At 42.4% G+C, this 24,082-nt stretch overlaps 1 protein-coding gene across 3 annotated transcripts in view; it reads left to right on the plus strand.

Annotated features, from left to right (window-relative positions):
- Window positions 1-24,082, plus strand: part of CACNA2D2 (calcium voltage-gated channel auxiliary subunit alpha2delta 2) — a 719,552-nt gene that overhangs the window by 173,482 nt on the left and 521,988 nt on the right. For all 3 annotated transcript variants that reach the window (XM_048488253.1, XM_048488254.1, XM_048488255.1), the window contains exon 3: window positions 7,611-7,727. In XM_048488253.1, coding sequence (XP_048344210.1) covers window positions 7,611-7,727 — 117 coding nt within the window. The remainder of the gene's footprint in view (window positions 1-7,610; window positions 7,728-24,082) is intronic.

Genomic DNA, 24,082 nt, shown 5'->3' on the forward strand with positions numbered 1-24,082 from the left:
GTTCCTGCAATTCAGACAATTGTAACCTGATGTCTCATGGGCCCTTTCTGCACAGCACAAATAAAACGTCTTGCAGACGTTTAAAACAAAACTGTTTTGGATTTTTGTCCACATAACACAGACAACAAAAGTGTTGCCAGGGAAAGTGGTTCTTTTCCCATGTACCCCCCACTCCACTAATTGTCTGAAGCTATTAGTTTCATTTTGTTGCACCCATCATTTTGTCCTGCTGCAGAGATTCTCTGTGTCTACCTCCATTTGCTGAAAGCTTCCCTCGGAGGTTTCATCTGCTAGCACCTCATCAGTAATCTTCATTCATGTACATTTTACAGTGAAATCACATGCAGGTGAGCTGCTAGCAGAAGAAACCTCAGTGCAAAACCTTCTGAACATGAAGGGAGGGATGGAGAATCTCTGTAGCAGCACAAAATGGCAGGCTTGAGTGGCAAAATGAAAGTAAGAGGTTTAAAATGACTGTGCAGGAAAAATAATACATTTCCTGTTTGCCTGCTCTCCGTACAGCTAAGAAGGAATTAGTTGACCTCGTCTTTAGGGGTAGGGATGGGGAGAAGATCATTAGTTTAGCGATTTTTGGAAAAAAAAAACAGATTGGAAGAAAAACTCAACCTGAAGTTGTCTTAGGGGGGAAAGCTGTGCAGAGTTTCTCCCCAAAATGCTTTTTTATTAAGTCCTCAAAGCATTATATTTGTGCTGTGTAGAAAGGACCATGATTCTGCAGTGGTGTTGCTGCTGATACTTTTTAGCTTGTGGTTGTCTAGCTGAACTCCTAATAGCACTTTCCTGGGAGTAAGCTTCATTGAGTAGACTTGAGTGGGATTCTTAGACCTGTTTGGAATGGCAATTAGATTTTCCCAAAGCGTATTCTTACCTTATTGTCATAGATAAGCCCCTTTATCCTAATTCCTCTGATTCCACCTTTGCCCTCATTTCAGCTGTTAGAGTGCTGCATGATGTTTTCCAAACAACATACAACCAACAGCACAAATCATTCCAGCATGCCAGCAGAACGGCCTGATGTCATCCCATCACTGCCTGCTTGATTATCCCTTATGCTACACAGAAGCTGACATCCTGTTAATGTAATAGAGACAGCACTGTGATTACAATCATACCATGAAATGTAAACACCAGACAATGAAACTGAAGAACAGTGGGTGTATCTAATGAATAAGTTCAAGATGGGCAACATGCTTTTCCTGGCTGTGTCTACAACTACTTGCTGTAATGGGGTCGCCTTATATTTACCAGGCGAGGGAGCGACATAATCCCACCACTAGCCACCAATTGTAACAGGACGGGTGGCCTGCAATCAAGGTTCCCACTAAACTGACCAGTGGGGTTTCCTTTGCCACCCCAAATATCCCAGGCTAGTGTTTAGGGATCTTCTTTTTATTCTGCTGCCACCATTAAAAGAGAAGGAACTAGGAATCCCAAAAACTGCTGCTAGCTGACAAATATATAAAGGATCCCACCTCACATTCACTCTTGGTCTGAGTGGAATGTCCTTCAGAGTTCCATGTACAAAAATGGAGGGAACTCAAAATTGGCTGGGATTCTAGTCTCACAGAGAGGCACTCTTCACCCTCTCACACACAAACGCAGACTGGCACGAGGGTAACTTGAACACAGTAATTGAAATTTATTTTTAAAACAAAAGAAAGGCTTCTTAAACTGGCCCAGAGATGTACTAATGCTTGGTGGTTATGGAGAGGTTCTTTTCACTTAGGTTTCAGAGACGTTGTTGGCACTTTAGTTTCACACACACACAGACACACGCAGGTGTCTCTTCAGAGAAAAGTTTTTCTTTAAAATATCAAACTCCTTTACTGACAGACACTAGTCTTTTGCTGTACCTCACCCCACTGAATCAACACACATCCAGTCTATGCCCTGTGAGATTCTGGCATACAAGCCTCCCTCTCCCACTGTCCCAAACTGGCCAAACTGCCACTGGACTGGGCCTCTCTAAGACTGGAAAGAACTGGGCAGGACAGACTCCTGGGTCTGGTCTACTGACAAGCCTCTGGCCGGCGCTTCACTCTGCACCAAAGAGCCAGTGCCTTCCTTCCTCTCACAAGCTTCCTTCGCTTGAGGAGAGTCAGTAGAATCCTGCCAGCTATCTGAGCTGGACCAGAATTCCTTTACACCAGAGACAGAGCAGAGACTTCACTCCACAGACTCTGCTCTCAACTCAACACGAGCTGTTCTCTTCAGAACTCCCAACGAAGAACTGTCTGACAGGCTCTCTCTGTCTTTCTTCTCTAGCAGCGTTTTAGCGCCCCCTTTCATTGGCCAGGCGTAACAGTGCCTTCCATCAACCAATCACCTTGCTTTTATTTAAATTAGGGCCTGCTGCCTTACTTTTATTGTTACAATAAAAATCTATTTTAAAATTATTTTCCTCACTGCATGCATAAAATTCATTACAATCTATTCTATTTGTTTGAAAAAGATAGAAACCTGTTTCTATATTATTAAACTTGCATATTTAAATTGGCCACATATAGGATTAACTGTTTATACACTCATAAATCTATAGTATAATTCAAAACCAAGGTACCCCTTGACAATTTATTTTGTAGACTGTTACTGTATTGAAGATTGCACTGGAAGAGTTTTAATGCTCAGGGTGAGAAAACCCTTGCCAAAGACTGGTTAAAATGGTTTGGGGGGAAAAAACTACTACAGTGTATCTCACGCTCAAAAGTTGCGTGTTTTAACTTTTTATGCTTACGTCATTTGAAAGATTGGCCCTTTCCACCCAATGAAAATAAAACATCTTGCAGATGTTTTTAAAAGATCCATTTTGGCTTTTTTTTTGTTTGCTGTGTACAGACAGCACAAGTGTTGCCAGCTAAAACAGATCTTTTTTTCCCACCTGCCACCCAACAGAGCGCTTGTCAATTTCATAGTTGTGCCTATCATTTTGTGTTCTGCTGCAGAGATTCTCTTGCCTCCGCCATTTGGTGAAGGTTTCCCACAGAGGTAGGAAAATAACATCTCATTAAGTTTCTAAAGGGACGGGATGGATTGACTGAATAAAGGAAGCCATGACCCTCAGTTTGCAAGACCTGAGCAAGGCTGTTAACAATAGGTCATTTTGAAGGACATTGATTCATAGGGTCATTGTGAATCAGAAGCAACTTGACAGCACTTAACAAACTCTTAAGGAAAAAAATAAGTATATAATATATGGAGGGGATCATTTTGTACTTTTGCCCCCTTCAAAAATATAGATTTGACCCTGTTCTTGGGAAAAAAATGCAGCTTGCAGGTGCAGTTGTGGAGTACTTTGTTGATCAGGAATGGCTGAGAAAAAGATTAGCAGTTTGAAAAAGTAGACAGATCTACATTAAGTTTCTAGAAGTTGTGGTTTGTGGTTCTGAATAATTGTCCTATCATTTAGAAAACTTCGAGAAGTTCTGCAAAAGCTGAAAGTGTACAAATATTTTTGAAATGACAAGAGTTTCAAACACCTACTGCATTCTCATTTCAGAATCTTATGCAAAGGAAAATCAACAGCACAAATGGTTGGCCTGATTATTCTAAATTGTGGTTTTCCATTTTGATATTTTCACTTTGTGGGTTTTTTATATCTCAGACCTTTATATCCTACTGCCTGTCATCACTATGCAGTGGCATATACTAATTAAAATTAATTGACAAGCATTTTGCTGACTATTGATTGTACTTTCAATTTTTCTGGGGATCATGAGGATGGGGTGGGTGGATTGTATGTAAATAACATTCTCTGTAATAATAGCCACAGTCAAAGTGAGCATAAATTTGTCAGTGTTAGGGGTGGGTGGATTGTATGTGGATAACATCCTCCATAATAACAGCCACAGTCAAAGTCAGCACAAATTTGTCAGTATTAGCATCATCACTGTGTTTTAACAAAGGCTATTTGTTGCACAATGATAAACTTCACTTGTATGTAAATAATATCAAATTAGATAAACATTTGGTCACTGTCCCCTTATTGAAATCCTCCAGAAACCTGAGCAAATTCTTGGTTTGTTAAGGCAGTTAAGACTGAAAGCATTAGGGCAAAATCTGGCAAAAGCACAACATTCCCTGACTGGTGTTCATGAGTAAGGCTAACTATAGCCAATGGGAACAGAGTTGCCATTCACAATAGGAAAATGCTGGGGTCAGAATGCCCTTTCCATCCACTGCTTTTTTTTTCTTGAAGTCTGTTCTTTTTCTTTTGCTTCCCTAATTGCTGCTACATTTTTGAAACACTTTATTTTGTTATGCTGTTACTTACCCAAAGAATAATAGGAGGTTGGACTAATAGGAGAGTGGACTAAGAATCACTTAAGTTCAGTGCTCAGTTGTTAACAGTTTCTGCAGCTGAGGGTTGTTTTCTCCTAATTATTTGACAAAGGGGGAAGGACAGGGTTTTGGTATTCAGGCACATCAATTCACCTCCAGCTGATAATATGATCAGAATGGAATTAGCTGTTTGCTAAACAGCCATTCCACAAAACAGATCAAAGGCAGTTTTGAAGACATAGAGAGAGAATAGGGACAGATATCTAGAAACAACATCTGAAAAATATTTCTGTTTGGGGTATTTGTCCCCATTCTATAAACTGGTTGGACTACAATCTGCATACATGCTTTTATAAATCTGTTTGTTTTCTGCTCTGTTCAAATGTTAAGCAAATTGTGCAGAGTAACTGCATATTGGGATATGGGATTGTACTCACTGGATTTCTCTGTTGCTGCGCGCTCCCGGTAAGTTTATTATTAGATATTAAATGTAATGTGTAGATGATGCATATTTCTATAGTGTACAACTATAAGTGCCAATATCCAAGTAGGGTCTGGAGTGGTTCAGGAGTTGCCCAGATTACAGAGATCAGTTCCCCTGAAGAAAATGGCTGCCTTAGAGGGTGCACTATATAGTCTTATACCCCATCCTTTCTATACTTGATTCCCAAATGTCCATGAAGTTTCTAAACTGGAGTAGGCAAACCAACTTGGGAGGCAAACAAACACACCATAAGGCTTCAGGAAAGCAGGAAAAAACAACCTCACTTTCCATAGCAAAGATCTGGGGCAAATAACCTGCATGGAAATAGGCCTTTTCAGGTAAGAATAGTAAGAAATGGTGTTTATTACATTGACATCTATTTGATGTTTAATTAGTGTTGAATGCTTAGGAAAAAATTAAAATTTGGAAAAATTCATATGAAATCTTTCATTTTATATTGAATTACATGCTTTAAGTTTTCTTCTCCTTGCAGCCTCCACATCCTCTCTCCCTTTCCCTGCTTTCTTCTTGCCTTCTCATGCCCTTCTATCTGGGCATTAGTCTTCAATTTTACTTATTTACTTCGTTTATACCCTATCATTCTCCTTGCTGTGAACCCAAAGAGGTTACATTATTTTCTTCTCCATTTTATCCTCACAACAACCCTATGAGGTAGGTTAAGTTGAGAATGTGTGACTGACCTAAATTACCCTGGGAGATTCAAGATAGAATTGGATCTTGGAATCCCCAGATCCTACTCTGAAACTCTTAACAACTATACCACACCAGCTATCATAGGGTAGCTACTGTTGAATGTTGGCAAAGAACAAGGACTGGTTGAGTGATGCAAGTTGCATGGTATCAAGTAGGGGTGTGCATTTGGATATGCCAAACCATTTTTTTCTGATTTTTCAGATTATATTTTGGCTGGAAAAGGTGGCAATCTGAATGAAGCTGAGCTGCCGACCGACCATTGCAGCCTGCGCTTCCCGAAATGTTCCCCCAAGCATGTTTTCTGCTCATGGTATCAACTGGGTGCCATTTCACCTAGGTTAATTAGGAGTGGAGTCCCAAACTGTCCCTGTTTTCTTTTCTGTACATGTACTGGTTGCTGGGAGCGCATAGATGGGAAATATGCACTTTGGGTATACCACCGGGGGGGGGGGGGAGGTCTCTTGTTTTCCACCAAAATATGAAAACATGAGTGGGAATGTGATATGATTTTTTTGCTGCCACTTGTTGCCATTGTTTTTTGCTGCCACTTGCTGCCATGTTGGGGCCTGCCCTGGGCCCTATCCAGAACTGGGAAAGGGTGGCTTCGTTTCCCGCTGCTCACTATAGGTCAACCAATCAGAAGCGTAGCCTTTTTGTGGACCAGCAATTCAAATCCAGAGCAGAGACATTCATTCAAGCTGCCACCCAAAAACAACAGCCAATCAGAACACGGGGCACCGGGGATGTTTGCACATGCACGGATACACTTGCAGTGTAAATACAAAAAACCCGGACTCATGCAAAACAAACTGGAGTATTTTCTCCCAGTCTTCACTCGATTCCTTCACAGAAAAGGGCAGCCATGTGAAGGGAGAAACCAGGATAAAATAGACCCGCATTGTAAGATACCGATTGTAACCCAGTATAATTGTGCCATGCAGAAATGGCCTATGTGTGTAGTGTGAGAGAGATTAATGTAAGTGAAGAGAGACTGTTAATTTTGAAACCCAATGGGAATAGTGTAGGTGGAGGCCATTAGTTTGTTTGATCAATTAATTGCTCAACACAAACTGCAAATCCATCCCTTGCCATTTCATTGCAGCCACTACTGAATGTATCCTACATATATTTTATACAATCAATGAATTGCAAAAGGCACAGCAGAGCTGTATGAATTTTAGAAATATTCAGGCAAATTTCTGTTGCTCTATTAGTATTTGTTTACCTTGAATGTTTCCTTCTCTTCTTTTTACAGATTGTCATTATACCCATCTGTTTGTGTATCTGTTTTGAGCTTCACTGACTCTGCCACCACCTTCAGCCATGTACCATCTGCTGCTAGTCTCTGTACCCATTGAATTATATACACAGTGGGAGGGATGAGGGCGCTCTGCTAGCTTTCATTGATTGAGTTGGGCATATGTGGGATTTCATGAAGTACTTTTCTGACTGAGGCTTGGGGGCATCCCATGAAAAACTTGACAAAATGAGAAACATGTTTTCAAAGGCTTCTGACTGTGTAGCACATTCAGCTTGCTGTAGAGCAAGAATATTGGTGGTAGGGAGGCTAGAAATCTTGGAGAGCATATCAAGCAGATCAGGTATTCAAATACAACTTTCTATTTCATTAGGGCCATTTCCAATCTAATTTCCAGACTCAAAGGTAGTTGATTGTTGTTGTTTAAGGCCTAAGCACTCAGGCACAGAATCTCATCTAGCTGTTTTATGTTTCATAATAATACACCATATCAGTGACATGACAGCTGTCACTGTAATATCTAAACATCTTGTAACCATTCATTCATTTATTATTTCCCTATTGTAGTGCTTGGATTATGCCTGTGCAAAGTCACAGTAAAATAATACATTTATACTGGCACCTGCAATGAAGTCTACCTTGACCACATAACTATTTGAAAGAAACTGCTATCTATCCTTAAGCAAATTGTCCAGTCCAAGAATTTTGCTGTGAATTAAGGGGCTGAAGCTGAATCTTAAATCCTTGAGCACTTGCTAGACTCTCCTTTTTGTTTCTTCCAAATGACATTTTCATGGCAGACTGGGCATATTTGTTCCAATATCTTATCTCTCTTTCTCTTATATCTCTCAACAGATCTACAATGACAAAAAGAACCAGTTTGAAGTAAAAGAGAATGTACCAAAGAAAATAGTGGAAAAAGTGGCAGGTGACATTGAGAGCTTGTTGGCCAAGAAGGTCCGGGCATTAAAGGTAAGATTGCTCATTGGGGCATTAGTCTTAATTAGCGTGTCTGGCAGATTAGAGAAGGAGCAATAAATAGAAAAGGTATGTGTGCTGACCTTCTAATGTTTCCATAGCCTCAGAGCCTGACAAGAAATACTTTATTCGGAATGCTTCACAGAGTGTTTGGAAGGCAGAAAGTTAGGTAATTTTTAAGAGATTCCATGGATAGCTGATATTCATGTTTGGGTCTGCAGTTAGAGATCACTTTAAATGTGGTCAGCGTCCCGCTCTTGCCTGATGTGTTTAAATTATCTCAACCTTTACTCTAAACACTATTCCCTAGAGAAGAATGTTTATTCTACTCCTTTGGGAGCTTTAATCCAAAACATTTCTGTGGAAGCATCTCTTGGGCAAGAAGAACAGAAAATGCTCAGAGCTGAGATATAGTACATTGTAAGTTGCCTTGGATTTTGAAATACATTTTCAATCTAACTTTCCATTTTGTATAATTTCTTTCCTGAATGAACTTGTTATATTTGTTCCAGAACCAGCAGTTCAAGTTGTAATGTTATTTGAACTTGACCCTCTCTGTATTTGAGATTTTTGCTTATATAGTTATGTACACTTTGCACACAGTAGTAGGGTTTATTTCAATGGACCCCGGAACCAGGCAAAGTTTAGTTAACTAAATGGTGGTGTTGTAGTGTAGGGATTGAAGGGATGGGGTAGAGTAACCAGTACTGATACTGATGCCAGTACAGTTGAGTCACATTTTGCTTAATTTTCATTGATCCAAGGTTTTAGTTCATAGGAATGTTTTAATAGTGCCCTGTATAACTGTGTACATTTATTTCACCACAAATATGCTACGCGCAAAGACAAAGGTGACAATGATCCATACTGCAGTGTAATAGCAAATGATCTCTGCCTTTTATTTGTCTTTAGGCTATTCTGCCCAGTTGCAGGGAAAGAACAGCACATTAAACAATCAAAGAGAGTAACACATTATGCTGAGTATGTGACTAAAATCCTGGTCAATGACTCAATTGATGGGAATGCCAATTTGAGGAGGGAATTATGATTAGTGGGCCAGTCTACCACTGCACTCTACCAGATGACTGACAGCAAATCTTGTTACCATAGCTATTTCTATCTCCATATTCCTTCCTTTCCTCAGAATTGGTAATGAAGGGTGATTATGCTTCTTGGGGACTGAATATGCCGACAGAAACAAAGGCCTGAGGACTGGCAAACCTGTGTGGTTGGTTAGCAACAGCTACTGAGAACGTTCATTCTTGATGCTCCAGGCACTGCTTCTATTATTTCAGGGGTGAGTGGGAGGTTGGGAGAGGTATCCTGCCAGTAGGGTTTTTTTTTCTGATTTCAGGTTTTTCTGAAAATCAAGGCCCTTTCCGCACGGGCGAAATACAGTGGCCCAGGGACAGCAAAAATGCCGTCCCTGGGCTGCTGTTCGTACAGGAGGCGCTGCTGCATCACAGCAGTGCCGTCCTGACCGCCCGGGAGTGGCGTGAAGTGAGGTTGAGTGAGGTTGTTGCAAAGCAGCGTCTTCCCATCGGCGTGGTGCAAACTGCACCACTGGGAAGACGCCACTTTCCCTGTCACCTCCACTGACCTTCATGTCCAGCGTCGCTCTGGAGGACTGAAGAGACCCACCCATGCTGCCTGTCGACCCCTGAAGGTCGGAGGGCAGTGTGGGTGGGTCCCTGCAACCCTCCAGAGTGATGCTGAACATGAAGGTCAGTGGAAGGGGCTGACCGAGAGGCAGCTCCATCCGGAGCCACCTCTCCAGCTAGGGGGGAAGTGGGGGCCGCTCACATGCTAGCATGCGAACGGTCCCCAAGCCTCCACCGGCATAAATTATGCCAGTGGAGGTTCGTTTTCATGCATGTGCGGAAAGGGCCCAAGAGTGTTCTTTGGGTTTGTTTGTTTATGGACCCAGTTTCTGAAGTATCCACAGATGTGGACTGTTGAGAATTATAGGTGTTGATGATATACTTAACTGGATTGGATTTTAACGTCTCTGCCAGGAAATACCTGTTCATGTCTTGATGTTTGTTTGAATAACCAGGTATAAAATGTTCCCACCCCTTTCATTTCACAGTATTTGCCCAGTTTCTCTCTCTAAAAATATTTCAATAATGTTGCATTGAGTGGCATGCATTTTGTCTGGGATTTTATAATTTTTTAAAAATTAAATCCCATTAAATAGGGTCCTGTCCTGTTGCTGTGACACCACCTCACCACACTGATTTCAGAACAAATTCCCCTCATATTTTTTTCGTAAGATCATCTGCTCTGGAGACTCTTTTGGTATTTTGTGACTCATGAGAGTAATGATTTTATTTATTTATTTATTTTGTTGGATTTATATCCCGCCCTATCCCTGGAGGGCTCTGGGTGGGTTACAACATATATTAAACATTCCATAACAATAAACATTAAAAAATCCTGACAGTTCATAATTTCAAATTTAAAAAAATTAAAAAAATGCTAAAATAGAAGGCATACATTTATTCTTCCCACCGTCCACCCTTCCTTCCTCCCCCTCCCCTCGGAGACCGAGAGATGTCACAATAATCCGGCTGGCTAATTGGAAAAGGCCTGGTGGAACAGCCAGGTTTTGTGAGCCCTGTGGAATTGACATACTTCCCGCAGGACCCAGGCATCACCAGGCAATTTGTCCCACCAGGCTGGAGCCAGGGCCATAAAAGCCCTGGCTTTCTTCGAAGCCAGACAGATATCCCTTGGGCCAGGGATCACCAGGTGGTTCCCCTCCAATGAATGGAGGGCACTTGTAGGGCAATATGGGGAGATGCAGTTCCAAAGGAAACTTATAATTTGATATTGAGTCAAGTTGTGATGATGGTCTTGAATGAGGGATGCCCAATGTAAACACAGCTTTTGTAACATCCCTTATATTTTTCCTCACCTAGTCAAGGCAGCTAACTTTCCATTCTTTTGTTGTTCAAACTGGAGGATTATCCCAGGCAGTGCTATTTTTTTATAAATCATTTGCCAGAATGATAGGCTCACTCTTATTGGTCAAGGATTCAGTACTATCATGACTTGTATTTCAAAGCAAAACACCTCAGAAACAAGTGGTTCAATAGGATGGACTACTAGGTTTCTGAATTAAATTTGTACTTGTAAATGTTTTGACTGTTTCATTTTCCTAGTCACAAAGTATGGTTTGAGTCCTGGGAATGTGAGATATTCCAGAAAGAGAAGTACTGCCTTAGAGAGAGTGGGAAGCATTTTGATCCTCTGTAATTAACTAGTATAAACAATTTTATACTGGTCATAGCATAGTGGTTAAATGCCTGAAAAAAAAAGTATAGTCTATTTCTGGATTCTTTGTGTTAGAGGGTAGGAATAGTGTGTGGGGTGGGTGGGTGGGGGGAAACTGGTCACTTGAGAAGTTTTTGTGTGGTTGGACATGACTTTGGTGGCAAACCACCAGGTTAAAGTGCATGAATTGCTACCTCTACCAAATAGATGCTGTGATTTGAGCAGCCCTCTGAGAATCAATTTCACACTTCACCAAGAAGTAAATGTGTCAAAGCCCCTTTCTCCTTCTGTTTTAAATGCAGGACTGTATAAGTCTGCATTTCAAGAACTGTGTAAACAGGAAACTTTTCTTGCACCATGTATTTGTAACTGCTGTGACTCTGGACAGTATATTTAACCCTGCTGTGCCTCATTCAATAACATTGTGTTGGTAGTAATCTAGTTTATGAGGTGGAAAAGAATGGGTAAGTAGTGTAGAAATATAAAGCACTCATATCATTACCTTCTGTTGGGTACATATGCAGTGTGTGCTCATGGGCACTTAAAGGTTAGAGAGTTCAGACTCTTCAAACTTCTTCTCTTCCTTGTCCTGGCCAGCCCACCCCTAGAGCTCTATTTTCAACAGTTCTAGGCATTTCCAAAGCTGAAGGCAGATTACAGAAAATACATCACAATATTTAAAATAATATCATCTATAAGAGCTACACTACAGAAATAAAACAGTTCCAAGTAATAAACAAAGCATTTAGTCATCCATATTAAAGAGTAAAACATGACACTTATATCTTGCAGCCCCTTTAACAGCACATAAATAGGATGAGCCATGGATTTGTGAGAGCTGGTCATTCCAGAGCCATCACATGTTGTGTGTTCGTGACATATACATGGTCTCAGGGACAGGAATGTAGCAACTGAAAAGGGCAAGAAACAACAGGCGATATGGCAAAAGACAGCAAGATCTGCCTAAGACAGGCACAAGGTTCGGTAGCTGGAATGAAAGGCACAGATCTAAAGTATGACATTACATAGAAAAGTGATAACAATATTTGGAGGGAACTATAATTTTGAGAGCACCATTGTAGCATTTTGACTACATGATGTGAAATTCCTTTCCTTCTTTCAGATAACAAAAAAACAACTTATCTTTCCATTTCTCCTGAAGCTTGGGGACACAGTGTACACATACAGTCCCTAACATGCAGTGCATAAGCCTACCCAACAACAGAAATGGAAATTAGTCTCTTCTGCTAAGCACTTGTCTTAAAACCCCACACAGCCTAAACTGCAGAAAAACAACATTTAAAGGTATAATCCCCCTGCTTTGTTAATTAATATAGACAATTCATTCCTTCTCCCACTTCTTTAATTGTGGGCTGGTTGTTTTTAATTATCTTTTTAATTTATGCCTAATCAAATCTTGGCTTCTTTATTTAATTATTTGTTAGCATATGTGTGCATGAGTGTGTTTGTGCATGAGTACATGCTGCACACTCTTGTGGTTCACCTAATTGTTTGTGTTGTGGTTCTAAAGATCTGGACCAGATCCAGAAACCCAATTTGAATATAATCTCTCAGGTCTGGAATTCTAATTTACAGATTGCAGAGAGGGAGTTGAACAATGCAAACTCCAAGACGGGAGTTTATTGTCTAATCTAATCAGGGGCAATCAGATGTTTGTAACAGGCCTGTCAAAGCTGCAACGCTCCCTTTCACTGAACAGTGTAGCCAGCCTTCTAATAATTCTGAAGTGTTTTAGGGTCTCGCATACTTTCATGCAGATTAGGTTGCATATTTTCCTTTCTTCTCCTGGGCAGGTTTGGCAGACACCCAACTCACTTTGTTTTTAGAAGTCCTATAAGAAATTTCATGTCCTGTGAGGAATTTTCCACATGTTGGCTTTTACAGTCTAGACATATATTCTTGTAGTGGTATTATGGCTGACTTACTGAATTTTACCCAATTGTTGTAGTACTAAACCATTACCTGCCAAAAGCAGGTTTGGCCTTATCTGAGGTTGCCAGGCCAAAGGCTTAAAAAATGCTTTCTGTCTCCAAAGGGAATCCTTTTTAAAAAGACCATTGAGTGGATTCCTCCTTCCTGTTGGGCTGAGCTGATGGGGAAAGCAATAGTGGTGAGAAATCACATTCCATCAATAATCATAGATATCAAACTGAGGGCTGGGAAAGTGGTTCCCTTCAACTGACACTCTTTCTAGATCCCTTAGCTGGTGTCTACATCTGGTGGAACAGCTTCATTGAGCTGGTTCCAAAGAACACATCAGAGCTCACAGAAGGGACTTTTCTACCTTTCCCATACAGCCATAGAATCATAGTTAGAAGCCATAGAAGCCCTCTAGTTCAACTCCCTTTTCAATGCACCATCAGCCATAGCATCATCTAGCCACAGCTGAGAAGACTGCTGCTGAGAAGGAACTCCCACCCACCCTAGGAAGCCAATTCCACTGCTGATCTACTCCTACTGTAAAAATGTTTTTCTAATATCCAAGTGGTATCCTTCCGTCTCATAATATATAGCCATTGTTGTGAGTGCTATCCTCTGCTGCAAATTGGAACCATTCCCTGCCCTCCTCTGACAGCTTTTCACATACTTAGAGAGAGCAATCATGTCCGCCCTCAACCTCCTCTTCTCCAGACTAAGCATTCCCATGTCTCTTAACCTTCCTCATAGAGCTTGGTCTTGAGGCCCCTGATGACCCTCGTCACTATCCTCTGCATTCTTTCCCCATCCTTTTTGAACTGAGGCATCCAGATCTGCACATAGTACTGCAGGTGTGGCTTGACCAATGCAGAGTATAGTGGAACTATGACATTTTTCAATTTGGATGTTATGCTTCTATTGATACACCCCAAGTCTACATTAGCCTTTTTTGCCACTGCATCATGCTGACTGCTCATATTTAGTTTACAGTCCACTATGCCTTGAGATCTTTTTATACACATTACTACCCAGAAGTGTATCCCCCATCCAGCATGTATGCTTCTCATTTTTGTTACTCAGATGTAGAATTTTGCATTCATTGTTGTTGAATCCATCCACTTTTCCAGGCTGTTCAGATCTTGCTCGGATGTTTGCTACTCCTCCCAATTGGTGTCATCTGCAAATTTAATGAGTAGTTTCTCAACCTACTCATCCAGACCATTTATAAAAATGTTGAAAAGTGCCTGGCCCAGATCTGAGCCCTGTGGCACCCCACTGAATATCTCCCTCCAATCAGATGAAATGCCACTGACTATTCTTTGGGTGTGGTTCGCCAACCTGTTCCCTGCCCAGGAACTATCCTTAAGTTTAGACTGCAGTCCTCTAGTTTATTCATCAGGACTTCATGGGGACTGTCAAAAGCTTTACCGAAATCCAGGTAAACAGAGTTGATGGTGTTCCCAAGAACCAGTAAGCTCAGAAGGAAACCAAGTTGAGCTGCCAGTACCTACTGGGGACAAATCCTTGCTGACTTCCCTGGATCACCAAGTTGTTCTTCAGATGCTCACAGACAGTCCCCTTTAAAATCTGCTCCAATATCTTCCCTGGGATACAGGTCAGAATGACTCACTTGTAGTTCCTGGGTCATCCCCCCTCCCTTTTTTATTTCTCCCTGTCTCCACTGTAAAGATACTTGTGAGTTTTGGCTTCCTTAGAAAAATGTTGAATACAGAGCTGGAGTCTACAGTAAGAAGCCAGTGGGGGTGATTTCTGCTGATTCCCCTGTGCTGCATCTACCACTGTTCCAAATAGTCCCCTAAATCCTCAGGAGTAGCCTAGAGGATCACTCATGCACATAGGTAAGGGGGGGTTCTCGGGTTTGAACCCCCCCATTCATGTCCAAAGCTCCGCCCACCCGTTTGTGGGTTTTTAAAACGTTTTAGTGCTTTTTCGGTTTTTGGCCTGCAGGGGGCGCATTGTTTGGGCTAGCAGCACCAAACTTTCAGGGATTGTTTGGGGGACTCTCCTGATGATACTACCCGGTTTGGTGAGGTTTGGTTCAGGGGGTCCAAAGTTATGGACTCCCAAAGGGGGTGCCCCCATCCTCCATTGTTTCCAATGGGAACTAATAGAAGATGGGGACTACACCTTTGAGGGTCCATAACTTTGGATCCCCTGAACCAAACTTCACCAAACCTGGAAGGAATCATCGGGAGAGTCTCTTATTGATACCATCCAGGTTTTGTGAAGTTTGGTCCAGGGGGTCCAAAGCTATGGATTTCCAAAGGGGGTGCCCCCATCCCCCATTGTTTCCAATGGGAGCTAATAGGAGATGGGGGCTACAGTTTTGAGGGTCCATAACTTTGGACCCCCTGAACCTGGGTGGTACCATTAGGAGAGACTCCTAAAGATACCCTGAAAGTTTGGTGCTTCTAGCTTAACCATTGCACCCCTGACAGCAGGCACCCCCCAAATTTCCCCAGATTCTCCTTTTAAATCCACCCCCTTCGGCATGGATTTAACAGGAGAATCTGAGGTCCTCAGTTTAGAAGAAGAAGAAGAGTTTGGATTTATATCCCCCTTTCTCTCCTGTAGGAGACTCAAAGGGGCTTACAAGCTCCTTGCCCTGCTCCCTCACAACAAACACCCTATGAGGTGGGTGGGGCTGAGAGAGCTCTGAAAAGCTGTGATTAGCCCAAGGTCACTCAGCTGGCGTGTGTGGGAGTGCACAGGCTAATCTGAATTCCCTAGATAAACCTCCACAGCTCAAGTGGCAGAGCAGGGGAATCAAACCTGGTTCCTCCAGATTAGAATGCACCTGCTCTTAACCACTATGCCACATTGAAATTGATGCTGTTTCAGGGTGGGGGATAATCCACCCCCAAACAGCATCACTTTCAATATTGTTTAACTAGAGACCCCAGATTCTCCCTTTAAGGTGGATCTAGTTTAAACACCATTGAAAGTGATGCTGTTTGGGGGTGGATTCCTGCATCACAGCTGCTGCCCCGGGGCCCCCCGCAAAACTCAGATTTTGCACCAGGCTCCATTTTCCCTCTATGCCTCAGCCCAGAGGGGAGGGGCAGGTGAGGGCAGGGCAGAACAGGGGAGTCTGCCATCCCCGACCTCGGAGAGCTGCTTTTATAAGGGCTAGGCCAGGGGCAGGGCTTGGAGAGGCGTGGCCATGCTCTGGGGGGTGGGGGGTGGCCCCACCCTGAACCCCCCCATAAAAAATCTATACCTACGTCCCTGGGATCACTTCAATTGTAAGTGTCTAGATCTAATGTACAGTAATTGCACATTGTCTGTCAAAAGGTACCATAGTCTGACATGAATTCAACCACTTGAATAGGTGTTGAAGAAGGGTTCCACTCCAATTTTTCTCACATTGTTAGTGTCAACGTTTCTTTTAGTTTATTCTGGAGCTGGGATGAACTGCTAGTGTAAGCAATTGTATTTTGGGAGCCCTTCCCATTCTTCCATATGGAATTTTCAGATATAAGATTCAACTGCTGCATTGACTCCAGGTGGAATACCAGATCAGGAGCCAATGCAGTAGGCGAGGCATCAGTTGAACCTTGTTTCTTAAAATTCCATATGAAAGGGTAGGTACGCTGACCCCAGATAGTTTAGGACTTTGAACAATCTGAGGCCAGTGTACCTACGGAACCATCTTTCTCTGTACACCCACCCCAAAAGCATTACAATCCACAAATGATAATATACTGGTGATCCCTGCCCAAAAGATGTCCAGTTAACCTTAACCAAGGCAAGGGTACTTTGGGCATTGGCCCCAACTTGGTGGGACACTGTTCAGTGAGACCAGGGCCCTCCAGGACTTGATCCAGTTCCACAAGGCCTGTAAGACAGAGCTGTTCCACCAGGTGTTCAGTTGAGACAGCTATGGGTTTTCATCAGTTTTGCTCCCCCCACCTTATTTTTTCCCTCCAGTTAGGAAGTAAGGTGCCATTGGACTTAAAATGGGTTTTATTGTTTTAAACTATATATTAAGTATGTATGAGCGTATGTATTATTTTTAAAAAATGTATCTTTAAGTATGTTTGGAGCCTCCCTGAGCTTATTAGGGGACGAGTGGCATACAAGACCAACCAATTAATCAATCAATCAATATGCTATCTTTTTTTTAAAAAAATCATTTTATAACAACAAAGACAAAAAGTGCATCATCCAATACCAAACAAATGAATATCACATCATATAATTTTTTTAAAGAAGCAAAACCAAAACTAGTAATTGTATGGAGATAGCTCTCTGTATAATCAACAACTTAATCAACAACAACCATTACAGGTCCGACAGGCGCTTATACTATACACCTTTCAGTGCCTGGTTAATACCATCATTTTCACCCAGGTTTTTGACTGACTGATACCATCTGCCCCTAGACCACTGGGCTTGTTAAGAACTTGCCCTCCACCTGCACCTGAGGGACGACTAGGGAGGGGGTGGATAATTGCTCTTAGACATATTTTTTTAAAAAAAAAAATAGGTATGTTTTTAGGCATTTTTATCTGGTTACGATGCTGTTTTATTGTAATGTTTTATTGCAATGTTGAATGCATTTTTAGATTGTTGTAACCTGCCCTGGAATGTATTTGAAGGGTGGGATAGAAATCAACTAACCAAACAACTAAATAAATAAACTTTCCCAGTAACTAAGCAATGATTTTTTGCATTGGTTGTCCAGCTGTATGTTCAAACCCACAAAAATATATCTGGACAATATCCAAGTTCGTAGTTCTTATAATTGAACTCTGGTTTAGTATTAATAATTTATTTGCAATTTTAAAAGCCAACTATATGCTGCCTTTGGTTCCTACTATCTCACCTGTAGAAGCATTTTCCCTGGGCATAGTACAGCAGGGTCTTCCATTGTTCCAAGATGCAATTGAGATTCCTTGGGGGATGGGAAGCAACTTTACAAATGTAGGGGCCAATGGCATGCTAGCACTTGGAATAATCCTTCCGCAGTAATCCTTTGAAGCCTATACCCATGTTGTTTCCCTTCCCTTGAGCTAGGAGGCTTCTGCTGCAGGTTAGACATCCTACACTGTGCCCACTGGATGTCCTGTGAAACAAGGGGCACAAATAGACAGCTTCTACCACCATCATTCTTTTGGTAGGTTTCTACTACCTCTATGATATACATCTTCAGAGCCTTCAGAGGAAGACTGTTAATGGGGCAAGCGCACACGCATTTTGTCCCAGTGTGGGCATCTGAACTACCCGTATATACTCGTGTATAAGTCGACCTGCATATAAGTCATGGCACCTAATTTTACCACAAAAAAACTGGGAAAACTTATTGACTTGCGTATAAGTTGAGGGTGTGAAATGCAGCAGCTACTGGTAAATTTCAAAAATAAAAATATATACCAATAAAATTACATTAATTGAGGCATCAGTAGGTTAAATGTTTTTGAATATTTAATTCAAAGAAAAACAGTAAACTAGCTCTGTAATTGGAAAAGGGAGTCACCAAAAACAATATGGTCAACAATAACTTTAAAAGTTCAAAAACCTTAGATCAACCAGCAACCAAGCTAAAACACAAGAGTTAAAATCCTTCAAAACTGGATTTTTGGTCAGGGGAGGAATGTTTATGTTAGAAGTACCAACATTTCAGAGTATCTTTAGGAGACCCTCCTGATGATACCACCCAGGTTTGGTGATGTTTGGTTTAGGGAGTCCAAAGTTATGGACCCTCAAAATGTATCCCCATCTACTATTAGCTCTCATTGGAAACAATTGGGAATGGGGCACCCACTTTGGGGGTCCATAACTTTGGACCCCTTGAACCAAACTTTACCAAACTTGGCTGATATCATCAGGAGTGTCACCTGATGGTATCCTGAAATTTTGGTGCTGCTAGTCTAAAAACTGTTTCCCCTGACATCCAACAAAGTAAAAACCCTAAAATATTTTTTAAAATACAGCTGACTCATGTATAAGTTGAGGGGGGCTTTTTCAGCACAAAAAATGTGCTGAAAAACTCGACTTAAACACGAGTATATACAGTACTTGCTGAGCATAAATTTTTGCAATTGTATCCATGTATTAAATCTTCAGGACAATCTTGGCTGTTTGTTTTCTAGGTCACTAAGAATGCCATTCAGTTAACAGCCCTGGGGAGTAGAACTGAAGCTGTTATCCACCTAAGAAGATGCTTAATAAGTTTCTGTATAAAATTACATCACCATGTATGTTCATCTGTGAGTCCTTAAGGCACTCTTTGGTAACAAAAATGTTGCTAGAGAATGAATAAGAAATGCACATTGCTTTGTTCTCTGTTTTCCTAGAAGCATCATTAAACATCATGAGTTCCCAAAGGCATCTGGTGGGCCGCTGCAAGTAGCAGAGTGCTGGACTAGATGGACTCTGGTCTGATCCAGCAGGCTCTTTCTTATATTCTGTTGTTCTTAAACCTGGTGTACATGATCTGCATGTTTTAAAATGGCCTTTGGTTCTTCTCAGAGTGAGTTTAAGAGGTGGACTGTCCATTAAAGGAAAAGCCTGGTTAGAACTAAGTTCTGTGGGTCAAGGACATCTTGGTTCCTAGGATGGGTAAGTTCCCTTGTTATTGTGAACTTAGGAAGACAAATGTATACTAGATATCGAATGTGACCTGCATCTCATCCAAGTAAAAATGCAATGTGGGTAGGCCAAGTAATACAAACCAACCATTCCACCATTTCACCTTCATTTTCTAAAGCAGCTGCAGGTTTACATTTTAACATCTGGCATAAAAGAAAGAAGGGATGCAACAAACACTTTATGGGAGTCTTTAAAACAATGGGATGAAGTTCAGAGGCAGGCTTGTGAATGAAAGCAGAGACTGGAATAACTGATTGAACAAGAACAAGATATATGTATGCCATCAAAACACATTAGTGTTCCAAAACCTAAAATGGCAGCGATGTATGCAGATAGCCCAGATGTATACACAAAATCATTGTGCAATGTACAGCTTATGAGAGAGAAGATTCAGAAGGACAGAAACTTGCTGTATACAGTAGGATTCAAGGATTCAAGACTAAGCCTGGGTTGGGATGATACCAGCAACTCTTGTTTTAGATGTCTGGGAATAAAGAAAATAAACTATTTTATTTGCAAGCCTTCCAGTTGGTTTCAGGAAGTGACTGAGAGATTCCCAGGGAACTTCTCCATGCCATGGTAAGGGAAAGTGTTTTATGAGGAGAAAGTGTGATCAAAGGAGTTTCAAAGCCAGAAAACTATAATATACTCACATAATATACACTAACCCATTGTTGGTATACTTTGTTATTATGGGATTAATGCTTTTTCCAGTGTGCCACTCTGACTGCTTTCATGGACATTATGCATGAGTGTATACACAATGATTCTGTTCTGTTCTTCGTATCCACATACTGTGGCTTCCCCTTCAGTGTCCTGGGCTTGTTGTAGGTGGCCCATGTGATTCAGTGCTTTCCTCTGCTGTTCTTCATTTTTACCATGTAACACACAAGGACAATCTGTCTACAAAGCAATGCATTTGTACACACCTATCTTTGCATGTTTAATTATGTTTAACTATGTTTTTAAAAGTCTTGTTCTCTATATGGGCCTTTCCCCACTCGAAGCGATCCCCCCTATGCCGTGCGCTGCTCTCAGCACGCGGCATCCCTGGCGCGCGGGGTCATCAAAAGGCGTAGTTTTCTCCAGCGCCAGGGATGCCACGCTGGTGCGGCTTCCCTGTGGCCCCCCTGTCGTGGGGAGTGCCTGAGGACCCCGTGCTACTTGAAGAGAGTAGCACGGGGCTTAAGGTAAGTGGGGAAAGGCCCTATGTCTCAGTTAGCTTAAAGGTACTGGGGTGGTTTTTTTTGATTGCTTAAATTGTGTCTCAGCTTGGAGCAATATCTGTCTTTTGTTTAACTTTTCATTTATAGTAAAAATGTCCATTGTTCCAACAGATAGAGGGCTCTTAGACTTGACTGTAGCTGGGCTTGACTCTAGCTGGGCTTCTGGAGTTGGTGGCTCATGAGCTATAAAAGCTGCAGTTGCTAAGACTAATGGTTATGTAAAGCACAAGTTGCTGTTCCTAGTGGTTATTTTAAATTATCTCCCACTCTAATGAGCCACCAATTCCAGAAGCCCAAATCAAGTGAATCATCTTCATGGGAGTAAAGGGAATTGTCAAGATCCTCACAACCTATCATGGCCCTTGGCAGTCAAAGCATAGCTTGCTCTAATTGGTCACAGACAATATTAGGACAGTAAAAAATTCACTAATCCTGGGTGAAGTTCAGAAATGCTCAACATAGGAGACCCCCTCTCCAGTTATGAAACCTGTTCACCTCCATCAAATGTATGACAGTTAAGGCTGTTCGACAGTGGAATATACTGCCTCAGTGTTGTGGACTCTCCTTCTTTGGATGTTTTAAACAGAGAAACTGGATGGTCAACTGTCAGGAGTGCTTTGATTGTGTATTCCTTCATGACAGGGGGTTGGACTGGATGGCCACTGTAGTCTCTTCCAACTCTATGATTCTATGTGCTGTAGGTCACCTCCTGGTGTACCTAATTATCTTCTGTTGCTTTCACAACCCTGGCCTATTTGATGAGCCTTGGCCATTTCAACAGCTTCACCAGTGACTTGGACACAAGTTGGCACTATTTGCTACAATTCTTGCTGCAAGGTATTGGTGATCCTCAACTTGTCGACTAGTGAGACTGAAACCTGAGCTCTGGAAAGTCACAAATTTCACAATTCCTTCTTCTTGGTTAACCTTGTATGTGCTTGCTTTGTGAATACTGTGACTGAGCAAACAACTGAGGAGCACCAACAAACACAAACTACCTATTTTATCTTGAAGGCTGGCACGACTTATAGTGAAATGAGAAGCAATAAAAAACTGTCCACATACAAGAAGTTCCTGCTTTAATTATGTTAACTTCTTTTTATGTTACTTATTCCCAAAAGAGAGCATAGGTCATGGTATCTGCCAAACTCATTGTTCACCAGCACATATACTAAAACTGGATAAATTATTCACCAGTATATCTCTTGGTTGGTGGATAACTAGATTTGAGTGTATGTTTACTTAAATATGTGCACTACTGCTCTGTACTTTTTCTTGCATATAATGAGTGTAAATGGGACTGCATTTATTCTAGTCCAGGAGAAAACCTTTTCTGTCTTTTCTCAGCTGTTCATGTCCATTAAATCTTTGAGTGACACTGAAACAATATATGAAATATCTGAAGTTGGTATCTCTTAAATCTTAATAATTTTTAAAAAACCTCACAGCAGACAAGAATGTAAATTGCACATACAATTGTGATAAAAAGCTTCAGATAACATTAAAGAGATTGTATCAGTTTAATGCAAGTTTAGTGCTAAAGCCTGTGATCCATTTTTAAAGAGCAATCCTTGTTAGCCAGCAGAAAGTATTTAGAATTTCCTGAGCTTGTGGTACAAACTGTCTGCAAATCCACAGCGCCTATTTCAAAACTCTCTCTGCTTCCTGAGGATTACTGAAAAACCTGTCTGAATACCGTAATCACAACATCATTCACCCTACTTTTTTCCTGTTTGTTTACTGTGTGCCTGAGCCTGTAGACCTTTGAGTGCTTAATAAAAGGTAGATAACAGAGTGGTAGACAGCTTAGTGCTTTTCAAAATTCCTAAGCATTCCCATAGAATATAACAACTACACTGAAGGGACTGTCCATTAGCTTGATCAGAGCAGCTAATTGATTATGCCACTTGGATAAGTGGAAACTAATAGGAATGCCAGTTCCCTGGGTGTCAAGCTTAAACGTGCTGATTCCACCCTCCCCATCTCTATTGGAGGGCACGGGCAGACTATTTGCAGCCTCTGATGGAGGCAAGGGGCCCAGCCTGGCAGCAGCCAGCACAAGGCCAGGAGCACCTGGTGGTCCTGCGGCAGGCTCCTGGCCTGGTGCCAGCTGCTGCTGCACCCCCTCTATTAGAGGCCGCAAGCAGGCACCACCTACGATAGAGGGGGAGCAGCAGCAGTTGGCGCTGGGCTGGGAGCCTGTCACGGGCAAGGCCTTGTTTTTGCACCCCCACCTCTATCAGAGGCTGGGGGTGGGGGCCCCCCAAAAAACAAGGCCTTGCCCACAGCTGCCATTTCATGTCAGTACACCACTGTGTTTTGAACCAGTGCTTAGAGTCAGTAAATGGTTGGATGAGGGACAATGAGCTGAAAATTAATCCTGAAAAGGTACAGGTTCTGTTTCTCTGCATTAGTAGAGGCAGATCAGGGATTTGAGATCTCTCTTGTCTTGCATGGGGTTATACTTAGCAGTAGGATTCAGCCAGTTCAGAGTGGTTTGGCAGAACCCTTTCCTAATTTTTTCCTTTAGTTCGCTGAACCGGTTGTTAACTGGTGAATCCCACCACTGCCCACCCAGGGGCGGAGAACTCACAGGGACATGTGACCCCACAATGTGGGTGGGACCATTTTCTCCTTCCCCCAGGGTGGCCTGGCTGCGTGTCTCTGCCCACACCACCCAGCCCAACACGTGAGATCAACTTTGGGGAGAGGAGCTCTGAGTGTGGCTAGAAGGAAGCTGGCCTCTGATAGAGGTGCAGGGGTGGTGGCAGCCTGCTGCAAAGGGGGTGAAGGGTGGCCAGTGAGGGGCTGGCAGCCAGGTAAGTGGGGCATGGGGGGTGCCCAGAGCAGGTTTTATGCACCATTTCCCCACACACACACCTTTAGATCCCCCCTCCACAGGAAGACCAACAGAGATGGGGGCCTACCTGCTCTGCAAGGCAACTATGCCCAGCCCAGAGCTCTCCCTTCCTCCATCCTTCCTCCCTGATTCCTGCCTTCCTTGGTTTCTGCTGGCTGGCCCAGTGCCAGTCAGCTGATCTCCAATGGATGGCACGCAAAGCTGTGCCGGCACCTCTTCCTCCTCCAAGCTGAAGGAGAGCTCATCCAGCTGCAAACTGCCAAGGAGGAGGGAGCCCTCTGCAGCCAGCAGGTATGCAGCTTGCCACCAGCTGCTTCTGCTCCCCTCCTCAACCTCCATAGACCCCCAATCTCCATCGGCAGTGGCCAGGGCAACCACTGATGGAGGTTGAGGAGGGGGTGGAAGCAGCAGGTGACAAGCTGCAAACAATTGAG

This window comes from Sphaerodactylus townsendi, linkage group LG03 (genome assembly GCF_021028975.2).
Source record: "Sphaerodactylus townsendi isolate TG3544 linkage group LG03, MPM_Stown_v2.3, whole genome shotgun sequence".
Lineage (NCBI taxonomy): Eukaryota > Metazoa > Chordata > Lepidosauria > Squamata > Sphaerodactylidae > Sphaerodactylus > Sphaerodactylus townsendi.